The sequence below is a fragment of the Sander vitreus genome, chromosome 8, assembly GCF_031162955.1.
Source record: "Sander vitreus isolate 19-12246 chromosome 8, sanVit1, whole genome shotgun sequence".
In the NCBI taxonomy this organism is placed as follows: Eukaryota; Metazoa; Chordata; class Actinopteri; order Perciformes; family Percidae; genus Sander; species Sander vitreus.
This window is the reverse complement of record NC_135862.1, coordinates 14,652,436-14,677,080: the sequence shown is the minus strand read 5'-3', so window position 1 is coordinate 14,677,080 and position 24,645 is coordinate 14,652,436. Positions and strand designations below refer to the sequence as shown.

At 40.8% G+C, this 24,645-nt stretch overlaps 1 protein-coding gene across 4 annotated transcripts in view; it reads right to left on the bottom strand.

The window, feature by feature from the left end:
- Positions 1–24,645, bottom strand: part of scaper (S-phase cyclin A-associated protein in the ER) — a 63,753-nt gene that overhangs the window by 9,083 nt on the left and 30,025 nt on the right. For all 4 annotated transcript variants that reach the window (XM_078256963.1, XM_078256965.1, XM_078256964.1 and 1 more), the window contains 7 exons: positions 24,577–24,642; positions 23,719–23,845; positions 16,650–16,765; positions 8,588–8,711; positions 6,533–6,762; positions 4,733–4,888; positions 1,900–2,134 (listed from right to left, as the gene is read on the bottom strand). In XM_078256963.1, coding sequence (XP_078113089.1) covers positions 1,900–2,134; positions 4,733–4,888; positions 6,533–6,762; positions 8,588–8,711; positions 16,650–16,765; positions 23,719–23,845; positions 24,577–24,642 — 1,054 coding nt within the window. The remainder of the gene's footprint in view (positions 1–1,899; positions 2,135–4,732; positions 4,889–6,532; positions 6,763–8,587; positions 8,712–16,649; positions 16,766–23,718; positions 23,846–24,576; positions 24,643–24,645) is intronic.

Genomic DNA, 24,645 nt, shown 5'->3' with positions numbered 1-24,645 from the left:
GAGATGTTAGGAGCAGCTCACAGACAGTATTTATTAAACATGTCAGTGTGACAGAGCACCATACGATCATTACTATTCCACTGGAAGTTTGGGTGTGTTAGCACTGTAACATCCATAAATGCAATACCTGAGAAGCTAATGGTTGTTTTCAGGACTCATGAACTTATGCATGCAGGCAACATATTAAACTCAATGAACCATGTAAGCCAGTGGTTCCCAACCTGGGGTCCGGGGACCCCTCAGGGGGGCGGCAAAGATCACAGGGGGTGCGCAAGTCTTTATCTGGTTTGAGGTTGAGGTAAAGAAAAAATATATATATTTGCCCGTTAAACAAATTACGATAATACACTAGAATATATAATGTATACAAAAGTCTGTATAAAAACTATATATTTTTGTTCTCGCTTAAAATTGTAGGCAGGCTACTTAGTAGGCCAAACCTCCGGGACCTCTTAACCTGGGGCCCTTGCTGTCATCAGGTCAGCTGCTAGCTGCTAGCATCCTCGTTTTTCCTGCCGCCACGGCATCACTATTTTATGTTTATGTAATTTATTAAGTGCTGATAACTCCTCTGTATCAAAAAAGAAAGTAAGGCTCTATCTCGAGAGTTACCTCAACTTCGGTTTCGGAGGGGGGGCTCAGCTTTTCTTAGACATAAGGGGGGGGGGCGCCAAGGAAAAAAGGTTGGGAACCACTTATGTAAGCAGCTGTCAAATGAAACAAAAGCAAATTGAGTATTTAATAATAAACATTTTTAGAATAAAAAAAAAAAAATGAACTCGCAGATTGAAAATGAAAACCGCAGAACAAGGACCAAAAAAAAATAATAATTCTGGTTTGAATGTGAACTTTTTTCACATTATTTTTGAAGATTACAGATTTGTTGCTGCATATTATGCCAAAGTGAAACCACTGTAAAACCCAGTTATTTATATTGCATTGAACCCTTTTGAAACTCCTCTCTAAACATATTATTGGGAGCTGAGGCGGCGGCAGAGAGCATTAACGGCCTGAATTCTGATCATCCATCCACCGCAACACATATTAGCCGGTGTTGTACAGGTAATGTGAAACACAAGGTGATTACAACCCCCCGGGCCAAAAAAAAGAAAGAAACATTATTTAAAATGTTCATAAAACTCCGGCAGTGAAATGCTTTTATTTCCAGCTGTTTTGAGTTGCCTGAATGTGGCGGGTCAGTGAGAGGAAGCTGCTTCAAAGTAATGACCATAAGACATTAAAATAATTAACAGCATTCTCGCTTGCTGTCGTGCCTTTCCGTCTATGTGGTGACTTAGCACAGTGAAGCTGTCGCCCTCTCCTCCTCAGGGTGGGTAATGTACGGCCCTGCATACAGTGATAATCACTCGTGCTCCATCCTAACTGCTGACCCACCGGGCTCTATTCAACCCCAACAACTGACCTGGGGTCAGAGGGCACCTGTGTTTATGTCCACAGGTCAGCCTTGTCCTGAGGAGAGTAGCTCCTCTTCTAATGGCTCTTAACAAAAGGAACTAGCATCAATCTGATCATGTATACAACATTTATTAAATCCAGGTAGCATCATTTAAATATATTTGTAGGCATCTTTATAACATGTGATAAGAGACAAGTCATTTAAATGACTCTTTCTACGGTTTATTCAAATACCAGTTAGTTAATGTGAAGGTACCAGCTACTCCTTCTAAAAACCTTCTAATGACTTATAAATGTCATTCTATGAAATATGTATGGTATGATAATATATCTACAATACAGAAAACATGCTCAAACAAACATCAGATGCTGAACTGTAAAGAAAAAAGTATCTATGACAAACGTTTTGTCACCAGTAGCAAAATCTGCTAGATCTTTAAGGAATCTTTTATTTGTGAAAACAGAATATATTTTAGATAATACCTGGAAGGCGGATAGGTCAAGCAGGGCAAAATTGTTGAGGAAGCGGATGCCTTGCAAAGCCACCTGGATGACCCCGGGGCTGTAGGGTTCCTGACTTTGGGAAGAAGACTCTGGCGAGAAACTGTGCAGCAGGATACAATACAGAGTGTGCACCACTCCCACCAAGTCTGTGGACTGCAGCAGGGCCGTCAATCCAGTTGGGTCCTGGCGTTTATTGTCAAATATGCTGGGAGCACTGGAGAGGAAGAGAGGGGAAGGTTTGTGCTAAATAAATAAATGGAAGATACGATACTAGGAAACACTAGCATTGAGGTCTTTGTTTTTTCTGTCTTTATGCTGCCATTGTCGTGCAAAAAAACAACCAAAATTGTCATGAGTGTTGTGTGTGACATCCCAAGACTGGTGACACAAATAGATAGATTTACTCACCAGACAAAGGCTTAGAGATGACTTTCCCTTTAGATAAGAGACTACTCTGCTACACACTGGATGTGTGGCGTGAGCGTGTCAGCTGCGTGGCGTGTCTGTTTTTTATTTCGGCTCCCATGTTAACAGGTTAGAGCTTGCACACCGCCTGCGTGACACGCACGTCTCGAAAACGCGTGCATGCTAGAAACAGGACCGACGCCTATTTTTCACGTGACACGCAAGCGTGTTGGAAGAGTTTTCATTCAAAATAGAATACAAAAAGATGTTTATATGTCATTTTGACACAAATAGATTTCATAAATGACATTTTGATGTTTGAAAGTCTCAAGGTTTTGACATAAATGCAGATATAAATGTAATTTAAAAAAAAAAAAAAGAATTATTGATTTTCAATATTGCACCTGTCAATACGGAACGAAATATTCTGTAGCCTATTTTGCTGTCAATACTGCCGATGTTGTCTTTGCTGTAATCAAATCAGTATATATTTATGTTTAACATGAAGAATACTACTGCTTGAGTGCAGTAAATCAATGGGAAACATACATGTGTACAGACAAGGCTAGCAGCAGCAGTGCCGCATCAGACACGTGTCTGGTGTGCAAAGACATAGAAAACGCCACGCAGCCGCCACGCAACTGACACGCAACTGACACGCAACAGAAACGCCACGCTCACGCCACGCATCCAGTGTGTAGCCGGCGTTAGTTACATTTCCTGACCCAACTGACTGCTGCGAGTGGAAGAACACCAAGTTTTAAATGTGTTGCATGTTACATGTTGGATCACAGCTGCTCCTTAAGCCCATCTTCTGCTATTCGTGTGCTTCTGTTTATCTATGGAATAACAATTTCTTAACAATGTCTTTGTATGCAAGGAGCTTTCAATCTGTTTCACTTATTGACTTAACTAGTCAAATTCACCGCTAGCCAGTTTGGGTGCAGCTGAAGAGTGGGAACTTCAAGATTCAAGATCGTCTCTTCCGCTCCCACTCCAGCTACATTAAACATAGTGATGCAATGACGTGAAGCTCATGGCAGCGATTTCAAGCTGGCGGATTGCATTGAGCTGCCTGACAAAGTGCTGAGTGCTCTGGCACATTTAATCAGAGAGGATTCAAGGTGACAGGTTTGTTTGGTTCCAACAAGATGCCACCTTGTTGGTTCAAGGGATCGGTAACATTATCCTTTCATTGAGCATCACATTTAACAACAAAGCCAGGGATAACGCTTGACAGTATGGTGAAAAGGCTTGAGTCTGGTTCCAGTTTAAAGCAAATTGTCATGTTACCAGCTTCAAAAGATAGGCATTCAGGTGGAGAATCCAATCATAGAAAATTAACAATTACAACATTTTTAACACACAACATGAAATAAGTTAAACAGTATTTTTTAATCATATCAGTGCCTGCAGGGTCAGCATACTCAACATTACTGCATTATTTGACATACAAAATAAATGAAATGCTAAAAAAAATGAAAGTAATTACTGGAATACTGTTATTAATTATTTTAAGTCACATTGCAGAACCCTCAGCTAGTACAGACAGACAATTTAAGACTACCGCAGCAGCACCAGCTATGATTTGCAGCCATGTAGAATGGAGGGTGTGTGACCTCTGGATGAAACCTACAGTGCATTCTGATACTTGATGTTAGCCAACAGGCTCTGTGTGAAATATTCTGCTAGGCAAGAACATAGCCTCCTAAATGCCATTATAATCCCCTGACACAGCAACTGGCATGGCCAAAATATTCTACAAGCCCACTGAGCATTCTTATATATGAATCTTGGCAGGACATACAGTAGCTCGCTGGCTGCTGTACTGATCATAACACTGATAGCTAGATTCAGTATAACAATTAAAATGCATCCAAATGTTACTGTAATGCACAACATCAAAGCATATGTGGCCCTGCTACCATGGTCAGCATTTATATTCCTATTAAGTGAGGAATTGTGGTACTGATGTCCATTGGTGTGACTATGTGCGTGTCGCCTCTGTCAGCGGCGCCAGTGAACCTTGCTGAATGGAGGTCACTGTAGCACACGTGGGTGGGCTCCCCCCACGCTGCAGGCTAAGGTTTATGGTGAGTGACAGAGCGCTGGGTCAAGTAGATGCCTATCTCTATCGGCAGTAACGACGGCTTAGCCAGCTAGCTGGTTGGGGGAAACGACCTTCTGTCTTTGTTTGAGTAACCGTGAACCCCGTCTTTATAGATCCTTGTGTCATTAAAGAACTGACAGTGACTCAGTCTCTGTCATTAGACACACAGAGAAACGTACGTGCGTGCGTGTGTGCGCGCGTGCGTGCGTGCGTGCGTTTGTCAGAGGAAGATCCAGAGAAAGATCAAGAGATCACAGAGAAGTTTAAGATGTGTAAGAGAGAAAGAGACATGCTTACCGTCCGGTTACGACAAAACACAGCTTACACATGCTGTGCAGCAGAGCTGAGGCTTGCTGGAGGAAAGCGGACATCTTGGGGTGCTCGTCTACAGGACCTTGGATCGACAAGAAGCACCCGTACAGCTTGTCAATCAAACCCATGTTTACTACATAGCTGGAAGAAACAGACAAGAGAAAAATAAACATGCCATGTCGTTAATAGCATTTTCCCAAATGTTAAAACAAATTAACTATGGGAGACTTCCTTTGTAAAATGCTAATCTCACACAGGCAAACAAAGGCCTTTACTGTGCATACTCCCACAGCACTGCAGCCGAAAGCGGATACCTCACCTAAGCCCTCCACCCCCTACTATTACTGCCATATCTCCAATTTGTCTTTGCCAATGACAGGTCTCATGATCATGTTCCCTGTACTCTTTCAGCCACAAATCACTGCTAATAGTGTCATTAGAGGGCTGTTGTGGCCCCTGTGCCAGCCCAGCTCTGGGCCCTTGGCAGTCTGCTGACCTGGGGCCGTCTTCTTACAGCTCCGGTATGCTTGGCCCTTCGGGCTCAGCTCAGGCACCAGCAGCTTATAGAAATCTATAGAGTACTACAGCTGCCAATCAAGGCTTTCTAGTAGCTGATGTGAAGCCATGGTTCCTCTTCTTATCACTGTCTTGTCTCTTCGCTTCTTTCACGTAGCCTTTTTGTTAGAACTGTCACTCAAGGAGGTCCTCCTAAAACAGGTGATTATGACTGTTTTCAACCTCGACTGCAGGTCATCTGACACTTGAACCAACTCCCATTGTTTTGACTTGATCCTCTTCCACAGCTTTACTTCTGTTGAAAGGATCTTTCCTCACATGACTGCTTTGTTCAATGCCTGCCCTCTGTTTGACAACCGGCTTGGTGGTCGAACTTGCCACTTGGTGTCTTAACATTTATGACAATGATATGAGACTAAAAGCACTGAAAGCCAAACTGAGAAACTGGTAATGAGGGGAAAGGAAATGGTGATCTCTTCTGTGTGTGATATATGGGTTTGCATAATGGGAGAGTGTTGTAAAAGCTAAAAATGTTTTGATCTTTTGTCCTTCCTCACTAGCATATACATTATACAAGGCAGTTGAGGTAAATCTTGTGCCTGTACTTGGGATTACCAGTCTGACGACACCATTTTTCTCAGGCCCTCCCCTGTCTCCAGGGTTACGACTGGGTCAGTGGATGAGAGTGGTGGGCCTGTGCAGCTGCTCCGTCCAGATGAATCATGGCTTGTGGGAGAGATGGTGGAAAGACGGCTCTCTTCCACAAGGCTTCATCAGGCCGGGCCTGCCTTTCCTCACAGCGAACATTGCTCCAACACAGCCCCGACTCCTACAGCCCAGACCCACATGACTAGCTCCAACGCCAGGTTCAAGGAGACCGTTCAAAGCTTTGGAAGTGCTCTTTGTTTATGCTACTTTGTGCCGCCGCCGCCCCCCCGAAACAGATTTTACTTGAAATGTGGCACTAAATGTGTGGAAAAAGTACAAGCTGGAAAAATGCCAGAATGCACCCTCATTCTCACACTACTCCCATTCTAATAAGATACCATTTGGACCATTTCCAAGAGATCTGACATTTTGTCAGCCTATTCTTTACATAAGGCACGCTGTTGAGGAAATCAGAGGTTGGCCAAGTCTCAACCCAGTGAAGAGGAGTGGAGGAGGCATGTACTAAAGAAGGTAAAAAGGTCATGAGATGAGAAAAAGAGGTGTCATATAGGAGGAGGAGAAGCAGAGTTAGAGTAGTACAGAGCTTTGGAAGAAAAATACCTCATCAAGTCTTGTGTGCGACTGTTGAAGGACTCTGTGGCAGAGCTCTTGACCTTGGCATCTGGGGAGGAAATCCACGTGTTTTCGACTTGTCCAGACTCAGAGATATGCGGCCACAGGGACCTCAGGATGGTAGCAATGGTCTGCAGCAGGCCTGTTGTCAAACCCTCAAAGACTTGTTTGTTGACACTGCGCCCAAAAATAGATTTGTCCTCATCTGGGACATATAGCTGCAAAAAAAAGAAAGAACAAAAAATATGTTACAGAAGGTAGCCTACCTGTATACTGAGCAATTCATAAAAACGGTGTTCTTTGATAAACCCTTATGCTCATAGGCTGCATAAGAAATCTGATAGCATCCAAATGCCGTTAGACACGACATCAACACAGTGTGAGAGATCAACAAAATACCATTTATGGTCCATTTAACCTTCAGCATGCACATTAATGATAATTTAACAATGTTAAATACATAAACACATACATAAACAATGTCTTACATAATGTTAAATGCCCTTTTTGTAAGCAAAAATGATTTTCCCACATTGTTGGCACATTACTCAGTTTAGTGAGTTTCTTATTCACTGGCTGTTGGACAAAAAGTTGTAGGTTACCCTCCTGTGGTTTGTAATAGCTACAATAAAAGCATATAGTAGCTGTTTAAAGTACTTCCTAAGCCACAAAAATGACAAAAAAGCTGGTGTAAACAAGTAGAGAAAGAACAAGCTACATGCTGACAAGATGCAAGCCCAAATAAAAAGGCTGTGGAAAGAAATGAAACAGTGTAGTCAGACGAGCATTTCTCTCATTTGCATTTCCAGACAAACTTCATGAAACACACAAGCAGAGGTCCACGTTTAAAATATAGTGCTACTATGTGAGTGGAGAACCTCTCAAAAGGTAAAAACTTCTCATTTGGTCTAATGGTTGGGGTGCATGCTGACAGCATAGGTAAATCCACCGACATTCTCCACAAATCTAATTAAAAGGGTCCATGCTCATATGGCAGAGCAACCCCCACTGCTTTACTCTATTACACACACACACACACACACACACACGCACGCACGCACGCACGCACGCACGCACGCACGCACGCACATATGAATATGCACTCAGTCAAGCAATGAAACACAATAACAAAAACAAAGCTGTGTGGAATTTTTAAACTTTGTTGTCTGACGTAAATTAAATCAGAATTTATTAGAGCAGGGTGTGGAGAAGCATGAATAATTTCTGAGCCCAATTCTTAATCTGCACTGAACACGTGGAGTTACAGTTAGTTAGCTGTTGGATATGTCAGTCAGCAGAGCAGCTGCTGGGATATGTTATGTTATAAACTGAACCATACAGGCTAACCTCTCCCTGTGTGCCCTAAGGAAATATGACTGCTTTGGATTGGAACTCACTCACTGGAGAAGGAAGCCCCAGAAGAGTTCATGCATGTACCACAACCCTGTGCCTGTGCCTTGTCCTGTCTGTGTTGTGAGTGTAGGCTGCCCCAGCGAGCCGCCACCGTTAGATGTTTGGAGTGGGCTGATGTTTACAGTCCTTCTTACAGAGTGCTGAAGGATATGGGCTGACATGTCGCCACAATGCAGCCTGCCTGCCTGCCTGACTGACTGCGCTCTCACATTCCCTCAGTCGGGAGGCATCTGTGGAGAGGTTGGGCAACGATTTGATCCTCGCTAGCTTGTGTCTTGCTCTGTCTTTCATTAACACTGTGGCAGGAACAGACACCAGCGAAAAGGCAGGGTTTTCTCAGCAGTCAAAGCACTGTATATCAACAGATGAATGTAAAGACAACAAGGAAGGCTTAATAAAAAAGGCTAACTGTATATGTGGCTACATTAGAAATACTCTGTTAGTTTGATCACGCCTTGAATACTCTCTATCTAAACATATTCAGCATCTCCTTTACATTTACTGAACTTTATACAAATTGAAATAACGCTGTTGGCACAAACGTATTACACAAATATTGATTCTATCATTTGTGTAACAGTTTGTTTATGATGGGAAATGAGGTCTCAGTCAGGTGCTGCATATACTTACTGTTAACTGATGCAGCAGCAGGTCCATGAGGAGCGCTATCTTGTTGCTAAACAGCACATAGGAGCAGTTGAGGGGGCAGCAGGAACATGCCAGGTAGTAGGTATTTACAGCAGCACAGAGGGATCTAACACAAAAAGATGACAAATAGTTATTAATCACAATAAAAAAAGACACACATACACACCTCAAGGCTGGCTGCTACTCCCCTTGCGATTCGTTAAAGAAACACTACTACTGGGATGTAAATGTCTCGCCCTGGGCACTGACAAGATCATCTGCAGTCATCAGGAAACCAAACACACACTCCTGTATTTGTGGTTCCTTAAGGGTGCAGTTTGTCTTCACAAGTCAAAAGCATATCTCACAGACAGCGCGAGTAAGGAAGCTGATTCGAGGAATAAAACACTCATATCAGCTACTTATGGGGAGACTCCCCTCACTACAGCCACCTTCAGAGGAGCGGAGTGCAATCTCAGTCCCATCTTGGCTGAGATAGTGCAGCATTTCCGCTGGAGAGATAAAACTACTCCTCTCAGCAGCTCCTCACAGCCGCCAGGCAGCGGCCAGTGCTGAGGCAGTCAGCATGCCTCTGTATTATGTCTGTTCTAAAACAAGCCCCAGAGAAGATTAATGCTTCAGATAACTGACCAATCGTTCTGCTGTGACTACTACTCCCCCTCGCCCACGTTTCATCAGTTAATATTTTTTGACAACTGTATATTTTAGCCATTGGCGAAATGGCGTGTCCTATCTGCTCGCTGGAAGAAAGGAATCTGCCTCTCCAGTGCCTAAAGTAGGCCATGTTTATTTTAACTGGTAAACATTTTGATATCTACCGAAACCTTCACATCTGCTGCGCGTTTTCAGTCAAACCACGCTGGCATAGGAAAGGAAAATAGATTAGGCTGAGGCAGACCCAAGTCTGTCAATAACTTCCTCTATTCTTTGCTCTGCATTTGCTAGTGGGCGGATCAGTCGTTTCGCTGTATCGTTATTGACATTGCAGAGTAAAGCTGTCAGACATGGAATGTGGTGTTAATGTGAGAAGCACTATATTTTGAGTGATCGGATAGTGTCCAAATCTGACATCAAAGCTTACTTCCGTCCACCTGAAAACAATAACAGAGCAGAGCCCTTTTGCAAATTGTTAATGTCCTATATGGCAGCTATATTGACAGTAATTTTATTAAAGCATAAAGACGCTGGAAAAAGTTAAGCCATAATGGTTAAGTGCACTGATTGAGCAGTCTGTGTGGAGCAAGAGGTGAGGTAACATGAGATCCCAACCAAACTATGCTGTGTGCAGCCATGCTACATCAGGACTCTGGCTCTCCAGTGAACATGGGACAAAGATCAGCGTCTATGCAAATACCAAAACGACAACTCAACTACTTTTTCTCAAATACTGTTGTAAAATGATATGCTTCACACAGCTTATGCAATTCAAGCTTTGGTAGCTGACATGTACCACAGCGTGTTGTGTGTTTAAAAAGGACAGGAGTTACTTTAGGTGCTTTAAGTCACTATTCTGGTATTTAAGATCATGTGCCTATTGAGTAAAGTAGTGCATAATAGTAAGGATATCATATGACCTATCAGAGATAAAATGACTAGGCAGGACTGACTTGATTACAGTCAAAGAGCTGTTTCAGAACGGCCAGATAAAGTTCATCTTGGTTAATGGTAGCAGTCAGGTTACACCTATGACAACTGAGATTTGGTGCTCTCTTCCTGACAAATGTTTGTTGTACGTATTTTACAAAGTATACCTAGGAAGCAGTAGTGTCACCATTTATTTTATAACAGCTTCAATCCTCCTTGGAATGCTGCCATGACAGTCCCTATAATGGGATAGTCAATCGTTCCTTCAAGAAGAAATGAAGAAGGCTGTAATCTTCCATGAAGTCTGAACTTCTCGTAAAGTTTTGGATCAGCAGACTGGCGAGGCAGTGCAAACATTCTGAACCAATAAAGGCTAACGTGCCCAAAAAATAATCATCTTAAAAAATGCTAACTTTTCTCCTGTCAAAACATGTTCACAAATGGCAAAAAAATGTCTGAAAAATGTTTGATAGAGGCAGTTTCTACGTGGCAGCTTTGCCATAAATATTAACTTTGGCAAACAATGAAATGATGTGTGTGTTAATTTCGATTCTGTCATCAATTCTGTTTTGGTAGTTGTGTAATGTTAAGCCACTTTTAACTGTTGCTCCATCTACTGTATGTTGGACACCTTTTGACCAAACCTTTCAAATGCATGTCCATGTTCGGCATTTGGTGCAATGATTTATGAGACTGTCCCCCTCGTCACACACTACTTAAGAGTATAAACAGGGTACTGTAAAAGTTACGCTTTAAAAGAAAGAAAAAAAACTTTTAAGGACAAATAGGAAAGTAGTATTACACACCAGTGATTTTTGGTTTTTGCACATTTTAATTCAAGGCATTGCTGTATTTTCTCTCTACAACATGACAAGTATTTTCTAATTAAATCACTTGACTTCTGTCAAGACAGATCGGGCCCTGTGGCTTTACAATCAACTCACTCAACTGCTCATGTAATGAGCATGCAATTGCTTTCTAACACAGCTAATCAGGCTTGTCTTTGGTTGTCTCTGAACAAATGAGGAGGCTGTCAAAGGCATGTTTGAGTTATGCCCTTACACCAGCTTGTACAATGAACCATCACAGTGATCGGTCTTTGGTTTCCTCCCACCTAATTGAGCTTGATGAGCATGACACCTGATATTCCACCCTCCCTGGGATTCTCACTATCTCAATACCCCTCAATGACAGCTCCAGTCAAAGATTTTGCAGAACAATTTGTTAAAGTGCCACACCACCCTGTCTCATGTTGCACAAAAACTTTGTGGGGACTGATGTGTGCCAGTCTATCTGAGCAGGCAACATTCCTCCACCTACAGCACTATGGGGTTCTCATTACACAGAGATTGTGCTTCACATGTTCACAAAATGACCACAGACACTATCCATCCATCGTATTATCACTCCAAGTACAATTCTGCTTTGAAGTTGGACTTGAGAAGGAACAGAAAGAAATTAAGATGCAAATAATGAGCAATGTAATCTGCCCATCTACACTAAACAGCTTAACCTCACACCAGCCAGGGAATACCATTTTACCTGTAAAGCCATTTAGATCCACAGAGAAATGAGGCCAAGATGTAGAGGGATGGAGAACATATGATCCTGTCTCAACCCCCTAGAGCCCTCTGGGGGCTCTGCCTGGGTGGCCAACAGCCCTACACATGATAAGGTGGAGGCTTGGGAGAAGGGAGGGGGTATTGGGTGTGCAACTGACCTCTGAATTTAAACTCCTAATATTCAAATATTACTTAATTTCAGATGAAGGCTGATAGACAAGGCCAGAACAAAAAGACTAAGAGGAAGAAACTATTCCTGAAGGTCCGGATTTGTCCACAATACGACTCAAAAAGCATCCAGATTTCACTGCCTGGCTAAACTCTCCAGCATAAATCAGAAGGAAAACCGATAAACTAGCAGTGCGATATACGGTTATTGATTTTGTCTCTCTTTCAACATAAAGCCATTTATTATATTCAATAGCCAACTCTCAATTGAATTGACAACAAGACAACAAGCATGTAAAAGGCTCTCTATGCTTTTTGTCACTGCCTTGACTTATCAACCCTGAGATCTGTGCTTCTCAACCTGAGTCTCGCATTTCTCGCCCTCTCTGTGCGTTTCCTATGTGCGCAGTCAAGCCTGACTGGAGCAACGCTGCAGAAATCTGACCAACTTCCAGATCAGGTTGAGTCCCTGCCTCTTAAACAGGGTAAATTTGTGTTCAGGAGAAGAAAAAGAATCCTGAGCCAAAATAAAAGGTGAGGAGCAAATCCATTTCCTTGTGCTGTCAAACAATCCCTTCATTCACTGCTATCTAAATGACATTTAATTTGATTCTGCTGTTGATCTCTCCGATACCCTGAGTGCTTCCAAGACATCTACTCTGGCTGCCGTGCCACACTGGCCAGGTATGAAGGGGGAGAAATCTGATGAGCCGTCACACAGCATCACGCACGGGAGAATGAGTGTGTGCACACACGCACTCTCACAAATGGTGGAAAACATCCTGAAATAAAACCACAGGTAGCAGGTCTGATTTCACAGGATACACCAGGTCATGTGAGACAGTGGTGGAAATACAAATTGGGTTAACACGCAATGTCCAAGGACTCCTAAACCCTCCTCTGGAGATCACCTGTTCAAGTTACCGTCATAGCTCTGCTTATCCTTTTACAATGAAAATTGTCAACGTACAGTACGACCAAAACATTAGAATATAAACTTTAGAATTAGATTTTTGCTCCCCAAATTATCGAGTGTCTCAGGTCTCTTTGTTGTTGGTTTTTAGCAAAACGTTGTGTACAGGCAGATGGAGCCAAGTGAGACCATTTACAAGCAGTACATAAGTCTTTCGTACCCCCTTCTCTTCAGTGACCCCTATTGGAAGACATAAGAACAAGCCAAAAAAATAAATAAATCTAGTCATCTCTGACACTGGTTTTGGGTTTAACTTATGTTATCATAATGGAAACAAAAAAATATTCTTCCATGCAAACTAACTACTGGAACACAAACATTTCTTCTTTTTTTTTTTGTCTGGGACAAAACAGCTTCAACTACACTATAGTGCTCATACTGTACAGTATATGTTACTGGTTCAAATGCTGGTACATATGATGGGTATAATGGGTACTTCACAGAGTAAAATATAGATATTACCCCCCACCCCACAGGGCGCTACAGGTTCATGTTACATTAACGTACATCCTGGACTATATACACCTGTATATTGCACAAACTATATCTCCTGAACTTTTTGCACATTCATCAACATCTTTGCACATCCTGCAATAACCCATAAAGCCTTCTTTTTTAAAAACAGCTAAAATGGGAATATTTTAAGATTTTCTTAGACTTCAATGGTAGTTAATTGAATATCTTTTGGTTTTGGACTGTTCATTTGATAAGACAAACAATTTGAAGACGTCACCTTGGGCTCTGGGAACTTGTGATGGACATTTTTCTGATATTTTATAGACAAAACAATTACTTGTGAAAGTAATTGGCGGATTAATAATGTTAAGAAGCAGATACAAATATGTTCAACAATGGTGTTAAGTGATTTAAGCATATTAAAATTCCATGAATATGAATTAGAGACAAATAATTAACACATTGAAAATATAAACAACTAATAAAATGAATGTGAAGTAAAATGTATTTTGTTCACAAAAAACTACATGCTAACATTTGAGAAATCATTGCGCGTTTTGTGAGATATCATCTCTCCAGCTGAAGCTAATGATAGTGGCTGCATAAACCCTGATCTAGACATTCCAGTGACCACAGGGTTACACCAGGACATTAGCGGAGCCTCGCAGAGGAATTAGCTCATTAATGTAATGGTAACAATATAGAATCGGCCTCCCCGGGGAGAGATATGGCAGGAGAATCTCCGCAGCTGCCTTTTTTGTAAATCACTCAGCTTATCTGGTTGGAGGAGGTGATCAATACGGCAGCATCACTGTAAACAGATAATGTAGCACACTCTGGGGCGAGCGTCTGCATAGCAGCCCATTAGGCCACACAGCCATCCAGATGACCGATAGTGATAAGTAGACAGTCAAGCTGCGTCCTTGCGTTGTATCTCGTCACCAGCTCCCGACTACACTGACCTGACTGAGGTGCATCACAAGGTTAAAGTGTGACCTCTCCTGCATTTCACACAGTTTACAAAACAGAAAAAAAAGAATCAGTGACATTTGTTTGAGTGAAATTGGGACTATTCCAATCTGCACATGGATTCATAAAAATAACAGCCTTTTATGTTCCTACATTGTAGCCTACTACTGTACTGTAATAACTAACTAACTTTCAATCTAAACTACAGAGCATATTGTATACAATACATGTGCTCAGAATGAATGTCTCCACAGGGCTGGATTGATGTGTTCATCAGGGGCTTATCCCCGCTTCAGTTCTCTGCTCTCAGCTGGTAAAGCTCTTAAGGGTCCAGCGGTATTAGCAGCACAGGACTAACTGACAGGCAAGCCGGTGAACCAAGCTATCAAGCTTGATTCTAAACAAGCTATTGAAATAACCTATTAGGCCTTAGACATACTGTAGTGTGACAGCTGTTAATCTCATGCATGTGTAAAACTCCTCTGCAGAGAAACCTGTTTAGCCATGGGGGAAAGGTTTAGTTATGGAAATAAAGCCAATTCAAGACCATACTTTTTAACTATACATAACTCACACCAGAGTTTGATTGGGCTAGTGTGCAGAGGATTGTAACACAAGGGTCTAATTTTCACCTCCCGTTCCTTCACCACAGCATGTCAAGATGTCTTAAAAGCCAAGGAGGTAGTGTATGCACTTAAGCGAACACACTGTCATGCACGGATGTGCAAACAAACTCAGAAAACAAACGCTTTGTCCAAGAAGACAGTCTCTCCATTTACGATAATAACATTTCTTCCAATTCAGAAGTCTGCTTGAAATTCCCTCAGATTACAATGATTGAGGAAGAGAGAGTACAAAAAAAATCAATATACATGTGATGCCCTTTAAAAGCCTTATAAATATAAGAAGCATTTGTCCATTAGCAGAGATTCAGAGACCAGTAAATGCTAATGAATGGGAGTGCAAGGCCATTCGAGTCCATTACAGAGTCCCACTAGTGAGTATGGCAGCCTCTCTGAGGTTATCTACTGGCAGGCCATGCAAACGCCAGACCCACAACTCAAAAATACTCTGCACTCTAAATGATAAATGGGACACATGTGCTTTTTGTGTTTCGAGAGAAAAGAAAGAACACAAATTGATTACAGAAATGGAAATGCTCTCTATTTCTAGAAGGGCAGCGCTGTTACTTATTAATACATTTTGATATTTATTGAGATGAAGCAATTATAAACAATGATGAAGTAGGTTAGTTGAGATTAGCTCACTCACTTTGGGCAATTGCAAAAACAATCCCAAAGAAAGAGGAAATAAAGAAGTGTGTTGTCAGTAGGGTCAGAGAAAGGATACAGTCAGAGAAGTCACTGAAAAGAAGGACAGTAACAGCTGTTTGAGGCCTTGTGAATATACAGCACGGAGTCGACAGACATTAAATCTTCCTGTCCTTTTAAGTTTTGTAAACTCAATCAGAAGTGCAAAAAATAAAATCTGTTAATACTATTTTTGTTCTTTCAACATTTGTCCCCACACAAAGAGCAGTGTATTTGCACACAGTCAAAGAGAAATGTATATGTAAGAATGTGTTTACATTTTTGCCAGTGAAAAGTTGTACTGCCAGTTATAAATAACCTAATCCATTTCTGTTTCTTTGATATTTACTAATTATAGAGTAATAAATACTAATACAACATTTTTTTTACTAGTAAATACATTAAGTAAGCCAGCCCATATGTGTTCATATTCTATTCTATCAAAGAGTACAGCGTCGATAGTAGCGATTGATGTATTTAGTCTAATAAGGCATGGCATTAGGTCATTAAATAACATTAAATAAACACTATGGATCAACATTTATTGAAAAATAAGTTCTGATATTATATATGTATTTTTAGTGGGGTCATCATGCAGGTGCTGTACATCATAGATCGTTCATAAACGCAGGCTCATAGGAAATATATCTGTCATTGCAGAAAATCACTCCACACCTGTTCCAATCCTGACAATGAACCTACATTTATTTTTACAACTAGTCAACAAGATTACTCTCACTCTCACAGCTGATCTAACAACAACTCGTCAGCGTTTCAGAAATCAAACTGTTCCAATCATAACATAAAGAGACAGCTCACCCTGCTGGCTTGAAACAGAAAACTTGATTAAGTCATGATAATGAACTGAAGGGCATAGCAATTTTTTTTGTTTTAATTGTTTTTTTATTTTGAGTGGAGTTGTTAAATCCCGGAAAAATACCTGAGCATCCAATTTTATTCATTTAAACTATATCGTTATGTTAATTAAAATGTAAGAATTTCTATTCGGTAACAGTACTCACTTGAGAGGAATACGAGGAACTGCAGTGGGTGTGGAAGCAGCAGCGAAGACCTGCAGTATTTGTTCCAGAGCCGACAGGCCACCGCCTACTTGGAAGGCCACTTGGTCTGCATTGTTCTGGGGAGGGAGGGAGAGAGAGAGAGAGAGAGAGAGAGAGAGAGAGAGAGAGAGAGAGAGAGAGAGAGAGAGAGAGAGAGAGAGAGAGAGAGAGAGAGAGAGAGAGAGAGAGAGAGAGAGAGAGAGAGAGAGAGAAAAAGAGAGAGAGAGAGAGAGAAAGAGAGAAAGAGAGAGAGAGAGAGAAAGAGAGAGAGAGAGAGTGTGAGTGAGTGTCAGGGGACAACGAGCCACAGGCTGGACAGGGGATTACATGGCTCTCACCAGAGAGGGAACCTCTTTCTCCTACAGGGGTGAGGGATTGATCCCAAAAGTATTCCTGTTTAATCTCAAAAGTGCACAACCTGACTCCGACAACAGTCAAGTTTCAATGGAAGGAAAATGCTCTTCAGGCTCCAGTTAGCACCGGGGTGGTCTCAACCACTCGGGCAAACAAAGAATGGGGCTATTAAAGAACTCTTAAATTAAGACAATCATTCTATTAGGATAGAATACAGAAAAACAGATTATTATCATAACCAGACCTAAATTGATAATGCATTAGATCTACTGAGGTAATAAAAATGCAGCATTTACATTACTTCACATATTGTGTCAGCATCGACAGGGATTAAAGAGCTATGTAATCCTGTTCAGAAATTTTTCTTCAACCTTCAACACTATCCAGCCGCTCCTCTCACACTTTAGTTACTTTAGAAGTGAAAATGTTGCAATGATGGCAGACTTTTCTTACTACCTGATAGCGTGTTTGACTTAATGGTCCTATCTCACAGTGGTGCTTTGTTCAAATTCTCTTTTTTTCTTCTTTCACTGTCCTATTCATTTTATTTTAGACTAAAGATCTTAGTGCAGACAGTATGTCGGACAAAAGTTTTTCAGATATGCAGATGAGGGGCAACAGTGGACATTGTTATGCCATTAAGCACATTATTTGCTAGAAATTAAAAGGTTAAAAAGGTTTAGACCAATAATAACCAAACATATTTTAAAAGGGTACGTGCGTGGAAAAAATATTTCTGTGAATATCAGGTTAAAAAAAGTTTAAGCTTTCAAATGTGCCCCATTTATGGCCTTTGAAACTTGAAAGAGATGTTAAAGAGACATGTGATGAGGGAGGTTAATGTCATTTGACTTCCTGATTACTCTCAGAGAGGGTATTTTAAATTGCACTGTAACTCGAGTAAAACTACCAGTAACACATTTATTGGTTGCACAATCAAACTGGTTAATTTCAACAGTAAACTATTATTCAATTCAATTTTATTTATAGTATCAAATCATAAGAATAGTTATCTCAAGACACTTTACATTTTATATGTATCTTTATTACTCTTATAATAGGGTCCACTCTTATTAGATTTATTTATTTAATTTTTTACAAACTAATGGTCTACACTTGTATCAGCTATATTAGGTACACATCCCTGTCACACACTTCTTGTTCCTCCAGTCAGTGAGGACTTTAGTGAACTAAACTGCCAAACGTTTTTACTCAATGGTAATAAACAAAATCAGCAGTAGTGCCATTGTCGAGGATATTGGTTAAATTACTTAATTTCACACTTCCATGTTTGTAATTGCCATTCATTTTCTGTGAACTGAACTTAATAAGGGTATAAAGGATTTTTTTAAATATCAAGTTAAGTTCCTGTTGTTTTTAAGTTACATTCTTTTTTCTCACTTTACTTACTAATATATTAAATAGATTACAAATAAACTAACTTAGAAGAAAAAAGTTAGTTGGGTACATTAGATTTATGTACACATGTAAATAGTTAAGTCCTGCCATCCTGTGATGATAGAGTAATTGGCAGTAGGTCAGATGCAGTTGCTACAGTGTCTTATAAATCAACAAGTACAAAGCCAGAAGCCAGCGCTGCCGATCAGGCATGTTTGTGCCTGGGTTGACAGGGAGGAAAGGAGCTGGAGGGGAGCCGCTGATGGAGGGCCTTCTTCACACAACTGCGGAGGGCTGCGTTACACTGCAGACACTCCTCTGCCTCCACCTAATGAGGCTCCTCAGTGCTGTGACAGTACTAAAATCCAGCCACTTCACAGTGCTTTTGTTCCGCAGATGGGAAGTTGCCAACAAGCCTGAACACATTGAGAGAGAAGCGCTTCACCAAATTACAGATAAGCTCTTTATCTGTCATTCATGCCGCTGCTGAGGTAACTGCTCCTCGATTCCGGTGTTAGACACACATAGAAGACGCACGGAACAATCATTTAGGGTTTGGGACAAAAACATTTTCAAATACGCCAAACACCCTTTACCTTCAACATAATTAGAAATGTCTCAAAGACTAAGCAGTGTTTGTAAAAGACCTCATTAGGACTTCCTTTCTGTAGGTTGCCAGTAGTTTCCATGCTTAATCAATTGGGTCTCAGTCACTGAGCTTGGCTTAACCCCTCTCTTAACCCTCCCATCAACACACCATCCTAAAAGCTTCTAGGCAAAATGAGAAAAGGCAGCTCTTTCATAGCAGCTTATCAAATGGTATTAAAGAGGGTAACTGGGACCTGCCCAGTCCTGGCTGCGTTTCTTGGCTAGTCAGTGCTTTTTTTTGCTCTGCTGACAGATTTATCTGTTGTGATGATGGAACAATACAAGTGAAGAGGATTAAGTTCAAACTACCTGACATACTATCTTAAGGTGGTATATGCAATGCATGCAATGGGCCACAAAAACAAAGCAGGCACAAGTCATGCAGAGCAAAAGGAATCATGTTTGTATGTAATAACAGTGACAGTTTATGTTCACATTAAGCTGAATTTGAATAAACACTTAAGAGGATAAAAACAATGTTGTCAACCTGTGCTCTCAAACGGATACTCAGACAGAAATACACTTGTTTGCAATCAAACTTAAATAAGATTAGTTATCAGTTTCCTTTCTGCATTGAGGCTACATTTAGCTGAAAATTGCAAGATTTGCACACACTCAGATAAAAACAAATCAAGAGACTCTTGATGCATAGGTGGCTACCAAATCTTAGCATGCTAACACGTTAACCTAGGATGGTGAAGATGGCAATCATTATACCTGCTATACATCAGCATGTTAGCATGCTGACATTAGCATTTAGCTCAAAGCCCCACTGTGCATATGTACAGACTCCCAAAGCTGCTAGTGTGGCTGTAGACTTTTAGTTTAGAGGGTCACTGCACAGAGTACTACATAGTCTTTGAAAACAGCTACATAATGTCTTTTCAGGTCTGAGAAAAATTAATCAAGTGACATACTAAATAGCTCTTTTAACGTAGGCTAACCGTTAACCCTTGTTCTAATTGTTTGCGCTAAGCTAGGCTAAACATGTCCGAGACCTTCAGCAGATGAAATTCATTCATGTAAGACAGCTAACAATCGTATTTCCCAAAAATGTAGAAGTGTTCCTTTATAATCTGTTAGTGTCTGGCCAACATAAGCTATAACAAAACATAGTAACAGGATGAGCGAATAATTTCCCCTCAAACAGATAATAAATAAATAAATAAATAAAAGAGCCACCACTAAGGGCTGAGCATTCAGACACAAGCGGGGAGGATGGCTCCTGAATAATACAACAGGGGAAATGTTATCCAATTATTGTCCAGGGTGACCATTGTTACCCCAGCTGATGGGAGGCCCGAAGCAGCTGGTAATTCATGCGACAGTGTCCGCAGACCAGCAGACCTGCCAGATTGCACTTTGTAGTCTCCTCCTACCAGACACTTTAATTAAAGCAGAGAGGAGGGCACAGCCTCAGTCCTGCCCCACCAACAGATGGACAACAACGGGCAGAGTTCATTAAGAACTGGCTTCAACTTTGATATGTACCTTCAAATCACGAGTTCACTCCTTCACAACTAAAACCTAACAATGACAGAGATGAGTATGATCACCCTCTCCTTACATGAGTTTCATCATTATATAGCCTTATAGAAAAGCTTGAGAGTGGCAAACAAAGCTCTGTGGGCCGAGTTGACTGTACACCACAACAAGGCTGCTGGAGTAAACATTTTAAGGTTGAGTATAAACTGTGTGGTTACAAGACATAATGGCATATGATTTAGTAGACTATGTGAACAAACTGTGTTTATTCTTTAAAATGAACCAAGATTAATCAAAGGCCTGTGTGGTGCAAAATCAAACCTTCCACAGAAACCACAGACGGCCTCTAGTTGTAACCAATACACCAAGAAGCTTAGAACCATTTCACTCCCTATTTGTCTTGTGGTGAGGAAACAAACATGAGGCTGTTTGGGAACAAATGACAGTCTACAATGAGAAAATACAGCATTAAGAGCTGAAATGATATTTCATTAATGTACAAGTTAATTTTCTCAATTAATCATCTGATTATTCAACAACCAAATAAATGGAAGCTTCAAAGATAATGATATACGTCTTTTTTAAATATGTGAAGCTAAGAAAAGGACATTTACTAGCAAATCCACAAGCCCTAGCTTACAAATGTTTGCTAGTTTTGCTTGATGAAGGACTTCAGTGATGAATCATTTTTTTAAATTTGACAAAACAATGAATCGACTAATCAATTAATTTTTTTAAATGACTAAAACTACATATTCATCTATAAATACGCATTCAAATTTAAGATAATGTCAGGATTGTTGCTTTTGAAAACCTTTGGTAATGGTCCATGTCAAACACATAAAAACAAATAAGGAATATGGTATTATTATTGACAGATAGGGTCATCAGTTTTTATAACTCCAACTACCAAGAATTGAATTTAATTCAAGTGTGGCAGAAGAATATTTTGCTTATAATGTTGAACGATTTCTAAACTGAATAGCATGTTGCTCACTTTTGCAGTCAATGACCAGCGAGTGACAAAGTTCTGACACTGCTAATCTGGGCTCTGTCTGTCAGTCTGCTGGAGGCCCAAGCAAGAAACCTTATTATCCTGCCACGCTGCCCTTCACCTTCCCCCAGTCCCACTGGACGGCCCAACCAGGCTCCGACAGCTGGCAAATGAAAATGTCACCTTAATGAAAAGTCTTTGGTTCTCAGAGCACCATGCTCCTGATAGTTCCTTACCTGTCATCCACGTTTTCCTTTTCTAGACAGGCTTAAACTAAAGGAAGCAGTGGTAAATACTTTGGGCAATATATAAATACAGTCACTCATTAATAGGGCCAGAAAAGAGCAGCACATTGGAAAAATTGGTATTCTCAATCACAGAGAGTAAAGGAATCAGGTTTGACACAAAATAAACCATTAGAGGCCACAGCGGGAGAAACACACTGGGGTCAGAGACTAGACGTAGCCTAGAAAGCAGGGAGGAGTGAGGGGGGTGGGACCCAAACAGCAGTGCAGGAGGGGGAGTGTCGGGTGTTGTCCAAGGAATTAGCAGAGAAAGTGGAGACTGAATCAGATATGGGGGAGAAAAACAAACCTCTAGGTGAGTCAATGACATGAGAGATGCTTGTTAGGTCAAATAATCTAAACGGTCCCGACTAGATGTGACTCAGGGGCCAGACAGCCATGCTGACGGAGACTCTATTTATTTGACTTTGTCCAGGGATTAGAGAGGGAAGTGCTCCCCAGGCTGCCTCATTGGCCAATCACATTGTTCCACTCAGTGTTGGGTGGATATTTCTGTAAGAAGCTGGTGAAGCAGAACTTGACAAAGCAGTTTAAAACTGTGCTTTTGAACGGAGGTAAAAGACGAAGCAAAAGCCCCTTGACAGAGCTGCCTCCTTTCCAGCCACACCACTGTTGAATAGAGCACATCTACTGTGGCCCACTGACCTCTGACCTCCCACTGGGAGTATGTGGAGCTGAGGGGAGGAGCCCTCATGTAGTGACAGCTTGTGAGCTACTCACATCACACTGGTCTCCTCCTCTCTCCTTACAGCACACTGTGCCACCCACCTCAGCCACCTCTTTCTTTTCCTCTGGGGAAATTCGGTAATAGCCTCTCCGGCCGCCCCCCTCGTCACTGATGGGACACCATAATCTCTCTACCCTCACGCCCAGAGGCATGCACAGTGGGATGTTATGATGGCTTGAACCACAACTTGGCAGGAAATTTATGCCTCATTACAGGAAGTGGACTGTATATTCTCCTCATCATAAACATGGTGGCAGGTGTTTTGATTCCTCCTCTCAGTCTCAAATTGATGTGAGTTTTACTATAAAAAAATAAAAATAAAAAAAGCTATACGGTCATGCAACAAAACCTCTGGAACAGATGTTTCAAATCAACTATAGGTTTGAGAGAGAGAGAGATAGATATATATATATATATATATATATATATATATATATATATATATATAGTCTGCCATTGTATCTGACAATTATGTATACAGCTGTAAAAAAGTGTAAGAGAAAAGCCAAATCTCTGAAAAAATGTCAAATTTGCTTGCTTTTGTTCATTAAAGTCTTGTGCATCCATGGCATTTCATCTGGAAATCCAATTTACTATTGTCTAAACCAGTGACATCCGAGTCGTGCAAGCCACATAGAAACGAGACAATGCTTGCTCTTGCGCTGAGAAGCTCCTCTATTGCTACCATGTGCACAATGCAAACACAGTTAATCTGGTCTTCATTAACCAATAACCAAAGGCAAGTTGGTTTAGAGTAAGTGATACTCCCGCATTGGGAGGGTGAGACACAGTGAGACACAGCCAAACACAACTCACCACTGGAGAGACATGCCAAAGGGCTGGCATGACCTGTGCACTGCTGCAGACTGTTCAGTCAACAGACAAGCAACAAAGCAGACCAGCACATAATGCACCAAAGAGGATGTGAAGTGGTAACAGGCAACTATAAACCATTGTGATAGACATCTATGTTAAAGAAAAGTAAGGGTATAGGTGCATACAAAAAATGATTTCATCGTCAATATACAACCAATATATTAAAATAATAAATCACTACACCAATAAAATCTACATAAAACTCAATCATACTGTATCTATGTGATCTATTTGTTGCTCTACCTGTTTCTCTAAGATGCGAGAGATCTCTCCCAGAGTTCTGTCCAGACCAGACGCTTTGTTGTTGGCCCACTGGCCGCTGTCTTGGCCCTGCAGCTGCTTCAACAGGTCCTTCACCAGGCGCTGCAACCTGAACATACAAGAGCCAGTGGTTATTATGAATCGGTTTACAAACACAAGTTCTGAATCCATGTTTCCAAGCTACTTCCAACTGGAGCCACCAGAAGAGCTGAAACTATTAGTCTTAAGTTAGTTAAATGATTAATCAAAAGAAAATAATAATAAACAATTTTGATGATCAATTAATTGTCGTTTTTCAAGCAAATATTAATAAATTAATATCGCTAAAAAGAGTAAACCAACATAACAACAAAATCAATCTGCAACAATTTGGATAATTTCTTAAGCTGAAATGCCAAAACATTTGCTTGATCCAACCTCTCAAAATGTAAATATTTGACGGTTTTATTTTACTAAAATAAATCAAATATCTTTGGGTTTTGTACTGGTCATGACACAAAACAAGCAGTTTAAAGATGTCACCTTGGGCTTTGGGAAATTGTGATTTGTCACAATTGTCTTGACAGATTTATTATGAAATAATTATTAGTTGCAACCCTGAAATAGGAACACATCATGCATTTTGGAAAGTTTTGATGAGGATTTTTACTATTTTCTTTTTCAAATATAAAAAAAAACAGATTTTTTTTGGACCAAATTATAAAAAGAAAATACTCAATTGTAATGTTAGTTAATTGCAGCCCTACACCAAAGTGTTATAATCATTAGGGTAAAAGATTTAGAATGAAGAAAAATTATGAAACTTCAAATTATGAAAAAAAAAGAAAGGAAAACGCTCACTTGGCCTTGTATGGGGAGTCAGGGATCTGTGTCTTTGCCTCCATTGACGTCTCATATTCCTTCGCCCTG